This window comes from Elaeis guineensis, chromosome 12 (assembly GCF_000442705.2).
Source record: "Elaeis guineensis isolate ETL-2024a chromosome 12, EG11, whole genome shotgun sequence".
NCBI classification, from domain to species: Eukaryota; Viridiplantae; Streptophyta; class Magnoliopsida; order Arecales; family Arecaceae; genus Elaeis; species Elaeis guineensis.
The window spans coordinates 18,447,281-18,458,618 of record NC_026004.2 but is presented as its reverse complement, the minus strand read 5'-3'; the positions used below and the strand labels follow the sequence as shown (position 1 = coordinate 18,458,618).

At 35.4% G+C, this 11,338-nt stretch overlaps 1 protein-coding gene across 1 annotated transcript; it reads left to right on the top strand.

Annotated features, from left to right (window-relative positions):
* The first annotated feature begins 10,462 nt into the window (after positions 1 to 10,462).
* Positions 10,463 to 11,054, top strand: LOC105033477 (14 kDa proline-rich protein DC2.15). Its single transcript, XM_010908306.2, has one exon. It carries the CDS (start codon positions 10,515 to 10,517, stop codon positions 10,902 to 10,904), a length of 390 nt encoding a protein of 129 aa, XP_010906608.1. The 5' UTR covers positions 10,463 to 10,514; the 3' UTR covers positions 10,905 to 11,054.
* Positions 11,055 to 11,338: the final 284 nt, after the last annotated feature.

The window sequence follows — 11,338 nt, the reverse complement described above, 5'->3', positions numbered from 1 at the left end:
GATAAAATTCACAAAAAGAGAGAAAGATCTAGAGAGAGAAAATAAAAAGAGAAAATATAGAGAGAGAAGGTAGAGAGAGGAGAGAGAAAAGAGAGAGAAAGGAGAGAGAAGAAAATTCTCTCTCTTCTTCTTCTTTTTATTTTATTTTATTTTTATTTTTCTCTTTCTCTTTTTCTTTTTTTTTTCTTTTCTTTTTCTTTTTCCTTCTTCTTCTTCTTCCTTCTTCTTTTCTTCTTCTTCCTTTCTTTTCTTCCCGCGGCCTCCCTTGGCTGAAACAGGGGAAGACCGTGAGGTCCCCCCCTCGGTGGCTCGGGCTCCGACGGCTTGGCTGGAGATCCGACAACAGGTGGAGGCGGCGGTGGGCAATGGACGGCCGGTGGCAAGGTTCGGCCGGCAAAAATCAAAGGAAGATTCAAAAACAGGGGATTCTTTTGCGACTGATTTTCGGCAAAGACGGTGGCCGGCGGTGAGGCTTTGGGCCAGAGGAGAAAGGGAAGAGGGAGAGGAAGAAGGGAAGGGGCTTACCTTGCTCCGGCGGTTGAGAAGAGCTCCGACGAACCTCTTTTTTCTATCTAAGAACCCGCGGATCCTCTTGGAAAAATCCCTCAATTTCTTAAAAATCTCTCCAAAACCAAATGCAGAGACATAAGGGAGGGAAGGAGGGTTTTATAAGAGAGATTTTCTACCTCTGATCGGACTCTATCGGTCCGATTTCGTCATAAACGGAGAGGAAGAAGACTCCGGTTAGGAGTCTTCCTCCTCTGTTTTTTTTTTTTTTTTTTTTAATTCTGGGTTATTACATTCTCCCCTCCTTAAAATAATTTCATCCTCGAAATTAAGTTATGTCGTTCGAGATACCTATTTCAAAGTATACATTCTTCATGTCATTCTCAAGCTTACAATAATGTCATATATATATTATTTATTTCTCATGATCTTGTTATAACAAAATTATTTGAAATTTCAAACTCATCCCTTCTTATTGATTGCTCAACTTTTTAAACTGTAATATTTTGGACTTGTATTAATATACCACCCTTATTTGTCTAATACATTTCACTCGAAATTCATAATTATCTCAGACTATCCTTGATAGAAAATAAATAAAGATCAAACATCGGACACTCTTCACAATCATCGATTTCTTTCTTCACTTGATCTTTCAATAAATTTTATATATAGACTCTCGTCTTAAGAAAAATCTCAATCTTCTATATCAGTTCGAGTAACAATATTAAATTTTAAAAATATGAGATCTATGTTAAGACATTCTAAGTTTGAACTAATATCAGAACTATCAAGCTGTTAATAAACTTGAGATATCTAGGATTTCTTGATATTATCTACAATGAAGCAACCTACTGACAAAAATTATCCAACTATGATCAGATTAGATCATTCTTTATTTACAACTAATGTATTCCATAATATCTTCAGAATCAAAGAATTAATATTTCTAATCAATTTAATCCACCATGCTTTTGCTGCACACTCTGATCTTAATTTATCAAATTATATAATTATATCAAAGATAAAAATATCCTTATATGTTAGATCGATCCAGGATAGATCCAACCTTCAAATTTCATATAAGACTTAGGACAAAATTTTAAGTTTCTTCATCTTTACTATCTTTGGGCATAGCATATAAAAATTAAATCTTGATCTACTTCCTATATTTGAAATCATTGTATAAGTTTCATCACTTTTCAAGAATCCAACATGTCTAGAATTAATTGGAGTTAATCTTAGATTTACCTTACAATCATTTAGATAATTTCTAAATCAATCTTCCTTTTTAAAAGAATTAATTCTAACTTGACAACTAAAAGAACTCAAGCCAACATCCTTAAGTAGAATCAACTTGATTATTTCTTATAGAGCTCTCTTCATCACAACCCTTAATATTAATCGATAAATCCATACAAAATCTTGTCCCTTGTATAAGTCATTCAAAATTTAACACTAACAAGATGTCTTAGTTCAATTCAGAAATCCGAACTCTGACTTGAATAATTAATACACTCCACTATCTTCAACAATTAAAGAATCTAATCCAAAGATGAAAATATAAATTGTTAAAGATTTCATCATAACCTGTATATCATACTCTGATAAAATAAATTTTTTTCTTTAATTTAACAATAATAAAATACTTTTGATCTACTTAGAAAAGTAAACTTTTGACTTGAAATTCAATGCAACTTGAAAGATCAAAGAATCATATTCAGAATATAATATTTTGAGTAACCAAAGATTTCACCAAAATGTGTATCTCATATTCTCATGATAAAATTCAAGTATATTTTTTATCTAAGATTGAGTTTCATATATGACCTCTTATAGGTTCAGTGTTCAAAAATATTTTTCTCTCATATGATAAAATTTCTTCTTAGACCATACCCTAATTAACATTCTTTGATAAGTCCAAAATTCATAATGTTCAGACAATTATCATTGGAATTAAAAAAATCATGATCTTTTAATCATATAAGTTTTTATATTCCAAAATCATCTAGTATACTCAACATAACTTATCAATACCTCCCACTTCAATCCAAGGTCAACTCTTTTCATACTTAGGTCAACCTTACTAATTAAAATCTAAGATATAACTCGTCAATTCTATTATAGATATCATATGCCACTTATACATAAATTTTATCTTAATATCTATTGATTCGAAATCTAAATATTGAATCTTCTCTTTTATATCTATCATATTCCTCATGATTATAACCTAAGTTCAGATATCACTAGAATTATAATTCTGAATAATTATAACCTTAAACTCAAATATCACTTAAATCATATTTTTTAGTGATCATAACCTAAACTCTAATATCATTCTATCATACCTTTAATGATCAAAATCTTAAAATCTGATATTATCAATCATACTTTAGTGATATAATCCCAAAGTTTTGATATCACTTATATACAATCCCTAGTGACCTTAAACTTGGGCTCTAGTACTGTTCTGTCGTATCCTAATTACTTGTATCATTGTCTCCGAATAAACGTAACCTAAGCTCTAAGCTCAAATGCCACTCTGTCACATCCTACTGATCTTACATAAAGTTTTAATATCTCTTCATAATCTCTAGTGATCTTAAACCTAAGCTTGGATATTATTCTATCACATCCTAATCATTTATATCGTAATTTTCAATGATCATAACCTAAGCTCTGATACCATTCTGTCATACCCCGAACCCAACACCCGGGTCGGATACGTGATGGCCGCACACTCCTTAGAGCAAGCCCTAAAGAATATGCAATGCCAAAAATAAATTATTACAATCTTAACATCCATAACAATTAATTTCAAATATAATTCATAAAACCTTGCATAATTACAATTTAAATTTCTTTAATTCTCTGATCAGATACTATGACACTCTATTTATCCTTCTGCTCACCCGTAAATCCAAGCCATAGCCAATCTAAGTCATCCTGTAACTCTGAGAAGAAAAAGAAAGATGAAGGGGTGTGAGCTTTACAGTCCAGTAAAAATTTCCATATCACACTGATATAGTAATATAGTCTGAAAATAAGAATAAGCAATAAAATATAAAATCTCATGTTCAATGTCCAGAATAATGTAAACATTCATAATTTTTCTGTCTTGTCAAAATAGATGCATCATCATATGTTAACAGATGAAACACTTTTGTTCAACAATTATTTCATGTCTTATCTTTCATTTCTCCTTTCATAATCACATGATTTTTAACCTTTTCTTTCTGGTTCTGGACTATCCAATTCTATACCTCAGTCATCATCCGGATCGAATCTATTTAAAAAGTCTTTTAAGATTATCCCAGGATGAGCTCCTGACCGGCTGTCCCACATACGAAAGCCCGTGAGAGGCTATCTCAGGCATAAGTTCCTGGCGGACTGTCCCAGGCATGAGCTCCTGGCCGGCTGATCCACCTGTAAGCCAGTGGGGGCTGTCCCAAGCATAAGCTCCTGGCGGGCTGTTCCATATGACAAGGCTAGTCCATACCATATATCTTTTTCTTTTTCATTTAATCATTATGTATTGATTTCATCAAATCAATTCTGACTTGCATTATGATCAATTCAGATATGTCATATCCATATAATCATGCCATTAATTTCTGATACATATATATTGACATAACATACTCATGCTCAAAATCAAATAACAGTATCTCAGGTATAATAAATTCATCGATCTCAAATCCGACGATGCAAAACCAACGATGCAAGACCAACAGTAAAATAGCATATATATAATAGTGATCATGTACAGGGATTCTTACTTTTACCGGTGACTGATCCAAACACAGAAATCAATGTTCTTCTTTGATTTATGAATTTCTCTAACAAGATATTCCACTCAATATCATATGCAGACAATCATCTCTTCATAACCCTGATCAATATAAAAATCACATATATGGAGAAAATTACCGATAATTGATCCTAATACACAAATCGAGGACTTCTCTTAGGATTAATCAAAATTAGGACTTGTCTATGTATCAGGATCCTCCATTGATCCATAAGACTTCTAGAGAGAAAAAATCCATGAAGAGAGAGAAAATTTTAGAGAGAGAAAGTAGAGAGAGAAAGTGGAGAGAGAATCTTCGTATCCTTTCGATGAGGCAGTCATGATCGAGATCATCAGAGGTCCTATCAGGGTGACTCAATATAAATCAAGTGTTACAAATTTCGAATAGGATCGGACTGGAATCAGACCTACTGCACGAATTTCGGAGCAACCTCAATTCATCATATTTTTAATTCAAATATATCCTAGGGTTTGTGATGCAATCAGAGAGAGTAGAAAGATTCTAGAGAGATAAAAATCACAAAAAGAGAGAAAGATCTAGAGAGAGAAAATAGAAAGAGAAAATGTAGAGAGAAGGTAGAGAGAGGAGAGAGAAAAGAGAGAGAAAGGAGAGAAAAAGGAGAGAGAGAAAAATTCTCTCTCTTCTTCTTCTTTTTATTTTATTTTATTTTTATTTTTCTCTTTCTCTTTTTCTTTTTTTTTTCTTTTCTTTTTCTTTTTTCTTTTTCTTTTCTTTTTCTTTTCTTCTTCTTCTTCCTTCTTCTTTTCTTCTTCTTCTTTCTTTCTTTTCTTCCCGCGGCCTCCCTTGGCTGAAACAGAGGAAGACCGTGAGGTCCCCCCCTCGGTGGCTCGGGCTCCGACGGCTTGGCCGGAGATCCGGCAACAGGTGGAGGCGGCGGTGGGCAATGGACGGCCGGTGGTAAGGTTCGGCCGGCAAAAATCAAAGGAAGATTCAGAAACAGGGAATTCTTTTGCGACTGATTTTCGGCAAAGACGGTGGCCGGCGGTGAGGCTTTGGGCCAGGGGAGAAAGGGAAGAGGGAGAGGAAGAAGGGGAGGGGCTTACCTTGCTCCGGCGGTTGAGAAGAGCTCCGACGAACCCCTTTTTTCCATCTAAGAACACGCGGATCCTCTTGAAAAAATCCCTCAATTTCTTAAAAATCTCTCCAAAACCAATTGCAGAGACATAAAGGAGGAAAGGAGGGTTTTATAGGAGAGATTTTCTACCTCTGATCGGACTCTATCGGTCCGATTTCGTCATAAACGGAGAGGAAGAAGACTCCAGTTAGGAGTCTTCCTCCTCCTCTATTTTTTTTTTTTTTTTTTAATTCTGGGTTATTACAGATTATCAACCGTGAAGGTGGCAACATAAATTATGATGGATGGTTGAGCTAGAAAAGAGATATATGAAAATAGGAGTTTGGATATTAATACAACTAAAAGAAGGAGATCATGGTCTTCTCTAGATGTGAGAGAAGTCATAGGTCACCCACCTAGGGAGGCCGGTGAGGGTGTCGATAGCAAGGTGGTCCAGTGAAAGGGAAGGAAGTCTAAAAGAATAGGATCATATATGATCCAGCATCAAAAATAGTCTAGATGTTATCACAAAATAAACAAAGAAAAGAATCAGCTTACCTAGAAACAGAAGAGGTGATTGACTTCGTTAGATCCTTAGTTTCCAGTGCAGAAGTAGATGGTGATGATCATGGGTTGAGATATTATTTGACAAGATTAAGAGAGGTGGAGAAAATTTCTTGGGGTGATGGTGGTGACAATTCAAGAGGAAGATGGTAAATAAAGAAATGATAAGGCCATGAATTGGGAAAGGGAGGAAAAAAGAAAAGGACCAGCATGATCATAATTTTCAAATTAGAAGAGAAGGATCCGCTTATTAGCAAAGGTAAGTGACAGAAAAGGTTTTTTTTTTTTATTCACATACTCTTTTTTTTTTTGAGAATTACATGCCCATCGATTCCGCTTATTTTTCTTTTTTCATTTGTGATATTTTCATATTTATGCAAATGAGATCCAGCTGGATCTCACTCTCATAAGATCCACAGCGTCTCATAGTCAAAGAGATCACATGGTCAAAGGAATCATGTGATCCAAGGGATCGGGTTTTACACCTTGCTTGAGTATTGGGATTATATGGCTGACTTTGTTCTATCCAGATATCTTGACTAGGCACAATATAAATGTTTTGTTGTTTATTTCTATCATAAGAAGATAAAAATGATCAAGATAATTAGCTAGCAAAGATTGCAAAGAGATGTGAAAAACATCATAGCTGAGTTGAGTCAATACCAAGATACAAAAAAAAAAAAAAAGGTTAAAACTAGAGCTTAAATTTTTATGCTTAACTTCTCAAAAACTTCTCTTTCCTTTTTTTTGATTAATTAAGCAAAGGTTCTGAACAAGTTTTTTTTAAAATGAAGAAAGACATCATCAATATTGACCGAAAGCCTTCCAATTCCAACATCTTGGACCCAATCAAAGGTTTCTCCAAAATATCTTTTCCTTTTCTTTTGAAACAAAAATGGTGGGAGTACCACCACCATGATTTAAGTGAACTACTCAACTGAGAGAAATGCCAACCAGCTAAGCTAAAAACTACTGGCTATATTGCCAAAATACTTCATAAAAAAGAAATATATTTATTATATTGATATTATATGTACTAACTTTTTCTTCAAAAAACAAATCCTAACTAAATTCACTCTTTGATTTTGTTCTCCTCCTCATAGTTAACTTGAATTGCTTATTCCATGGGCATCTCTCAAAAAATATCAAGGAATTTTGAAAGAATGGCTTGTTGATGGCCATTTCCTCCCCAAGAGAAAGCATTGCTATAGCCACCAGGAATAAGTCAAATGATCAAGGCAAGGAGACCAAGATATGCTTCTAAATCATTTTGAAAGCAACAACCAAAACATCGATAGAGCGTGTCTTGGAGGTCTAACTATCGCCTTAACCGGACTTTAACTAAAGTATAAAGAACGTAACGCAGTGTGTGAAAACAAGAATAGTGATAACGGATTAAGACAACAGATGACACCGCAATCAGGTTGAATATATATATTGCTCCTTGACCAGCATCCAATGATATGAGGTTTGCAGTGCGGACTCCCGTGACACACACTCGCTTTCAAGCACCAAAGTAATTAATTAGGTGGTGCATATGCTCGTCTGTCCACAAGAATTCCCTTTCAGAGTCAAATATATAAAGGGCATTATCGTTCTTAAGTTCCCCCACTACCTATTCTATTGTACAAGGTCAAGGTGGGCATGACAAAGACGTGGTTTTAGTTTGTATATATGTTATGATTTCATCCATATCGAGTACGCTAGAAAAAATATGCTCATCCCATTTAAAAGTACTATCCTATTCTTGGTCCCTTATCTAACTTGCTATAAAACTTCCTATTCTTGGTCCCTTATCTAACTTGCTATAAAACTTAGTCAGGCCTCGCTAACAGGTGTTTCATGTAACTTATTGGATTGCTCACTTATGACCAAAACCCCTTGAAACTTGTTGGGTCCTTTGCTAGATAATCAACATGCTGGGATCCCTCCCTTAATATGGTATTTACGTGACAAATGAAGGACTCTGTACGTAAAAATTGAGCCTTCATTTTAGACTTATAGAATAGATGTTATAGTTTACACAAAATCCAAGTATAAATATTCAAGGCAGTTGGTGACAATGTTCACCATCTTCACTAAAACTTTTCATGGATCTCTTCCATGCATCCATGTCATGATCACGCTGCTGTGTCTCCCTAGCCTGAAATGCTTGACCCACTCAAAGGAGGATAGAATGAAAGACTACAAAGAACTAACCGTTGTGCTACATTCTAATATTCTTTCATATTGTTATCTAACTTGATGCATTTCACACCGACCAAGTGATTGAACTAGAAGGATATGACATTCTCAAAGATACACCATGCAACACTAGAGTTACTATTATAGTACTTTGACAAGGGGGAAGGTGTGATACATTGGAGGTCATCCTAATTTAGGTGTGAGGTCATTGGTGAGGTTCGTCCTATCAAACTGGAACCAATCTGCCGACTGCTTAGCTTTTTCTAGATAACACATGCCTTGCTCAGATGGTCATTCATTTTGGATGCAAGACTTTCATCACTAGAGCCAGCTGGTGACTTTAACACTTAGAATTCCTCATTTCTTGTAAGAGATACCTCTTCTTTTCCGTAAATCTGGATTTATTAAACTAATTCAGTAAAAATATATTCGTGTGAATTAGTAAATAAAATATATATCCAAAAAAGCTAGAGGAATGTCTGATGAAATAGTCTAAAGTAGTTCCTATATAATTAACTACATATATTGCCATCCAATCAGCTGAACTATTAGTCTTTTTATAGATATATTTACCCTCATAGAATAGAAGAGAAGCAATCATTCTCTATCAATCTCTTATAGGGCTGAAACTAGATTGGATACAAATTGAAAGCACCAGTATAGGCATATCCGTATTTATTTTATTTGATGAATGTAAATATAGATATGCATATTAATCAGATGCAAAAATTTACATCAAATACAGATATAAATTGGATACTGAAAGTATGGATATAAATATGGATATAAGTGGATAATAAATTTAATTAATAATATGTTAACATGATTATATGTTTTTCTTAAACATTAATGAGTGCTATATAAAATTAAATAGGGTTACAAATAACATTGGATATTTTGATAAACATTGGATAATTATTTATCCATATTTATATCCATTTTTCTTTGACGGATGCGGATATGGATATGGATATTAGTTGGACATTAAATCTTTATCCATATTTAGAGAGATTTGGATATGAAAATAGATTTAGATGGATATTATTTGATCCACTTTTAACTCTAATCTCGAAACTTGTCATAGTAGTAAACAGGCTAAAAATTCGTTGAAGCACAAGAGGTGCCTTTTTTTCATCTCGTTCATATGTATCCATATATTTATTCCTTAAAGGTGGGCCCATGTCATCTAGATTTTAGTTTATGTGAAAAAAAAGTTTCATTATTTGGATCTTGATCACGTTGAGAAAATACAATCCATGTCCAAACCCTCTAAATTTTGAGCTGGTTCAAGTCCACTAAGCTAAGTTAAAAACTTAAAAATAAAATAAACAATACAAAATCTATTTATGAAATAAGATACTCTATGCAACAAATTGCAAGTTGGCATTAAAAGAAAACAAAATGTTCAAAATGAAGAAAACCCATCCAAATCGAATAAAGCATAATTCCCATTTTTTAAAAATTTAAGTAGCTGGTATTTGCATTTGGAAGTTTAGGTATTACCCCTAGCTTTGTGAACTAGTCCAAGAAAATAGGGACATTAAAGTCTCTCCCCGGCGCCTCCCTCCATTTTTTTTTTTTTTAAGTTGAAGGTCATGGGGTGCCATTTCGTGTATGCAAAAGATTGATGTAACTTATAGGAATTGTTAACCTAATTTTCTATATACACTGAGCTGGCACCTCAAAACAATTTTCTCTTCTCTCTTTAATTTTTTTTGGCATTTTTACTGTTTAGATCCACTAATCCGAACACGACATCCGATCCACATGCCAATTCCAAAACCCCAGTCCATAACTTGGCAAGGTTGGTCTCCATCGACTCAAATTTTGTTATATCACATCAAAAGGCTATATATATCAAATGGCTAGATTGGTTTCCATTTACTTGGTTGGTTTCAGTTGTGTCACCCGGTTCGTGTCAAGTTTTGCCGCCGTCTGCACCTCTTCAAAGAACCAGTTTTAACTCTATGGTCTACCCATGCGGTGCACCGCGAGTACCGCAGAGGATCCACGCCTTCCACAAGATACTCACAAACCAATGAGTTGTAAAACACTTCGCGGACTCGGCAATTGGCATCATCTTACTTCCTCGAAAAAGGACAAAAAAACAAAAAAGAACTCCTTTTGCCAGTATGCAGGACGAATGCCACCGCATGCCCATGAGTTTAAGCGAGTAACTGCAGTTAGAATTCTAAACTATTACTTATTTTAAATTAATCAACCTTAAACTAGTAAAAAAATACGTACTCTCCATCTTTCTGGCTCTATAAATACATGCACCCTCCAACAACACAACCCATCACAAACACCTATCAAACAAGCACCAGATCCACTTTGGTTTTCTTTAATTTGTTTCACCTCCACCACCCATGGCCTCCAAGACCTCAGGTTTTGCTCTCTTCCTCATCTTTAACTTCCTGTTCTTCACCTTTGCTAGTGCCTGCGGTTACTGTCCGCCGACACCTACGAAGCCAACCCCAACTCCAAGCCCAAGCTCAGGCAAGTGCCCAATCGACGCCCTTAAGCTCGGTGTGTGCGCCGATGTCCTCAGTGGCCTCCTCAACGTCACGATCGGCACGCCTCCAAAGGAGCCATGCTGCTCTTTGTTATCAGGCCTCGTCGACCTCGAGGCCGCCGTGTGCCTCTGCACCGCCATCAAGGCTAACATCCTCGGCATAAACCTCAACATTCCAGTCGACCTTAGCCTTCTTCTTAACTACTGTGGCAAGAAGGTGCCATCTGGCTTCCAATGCGCTTAGGCCTCCTATTTTCTGTGCCATCTGGCTTCAAATGCTCTTAGGCCTCCTACTTTCTTTCTAAGTTCTCGTTGCTTTCTCTTATCATCACGTCTCTGTGTGGTTTTCCTTTTCTTCCTATAATTGATGTATCTGATGTCTCTCTCCCATGTATCTCTGTCCTCTGTTGTATCTCAGGTTTGCTGAAATTTACCAATAATATGTACGTAATCTCTTTGTTATATAATAAAAGCTGGGTGGCTCTTGCCGATCCCTTACCATCAAAAGAATATTATGACGTCTCTGTGGTTTGTTATTAGCTAAGGAATTATATATTCAAGATATCTGCAATAGCCTATGTACTGTAGCAAGATTGACGGTTGCTTTTGTTATTGGAACGTGGGAGGTTTGGGATCATAAGTTATGTGCTTAAGGTTGTTAACTTTTCGACCGGTTTG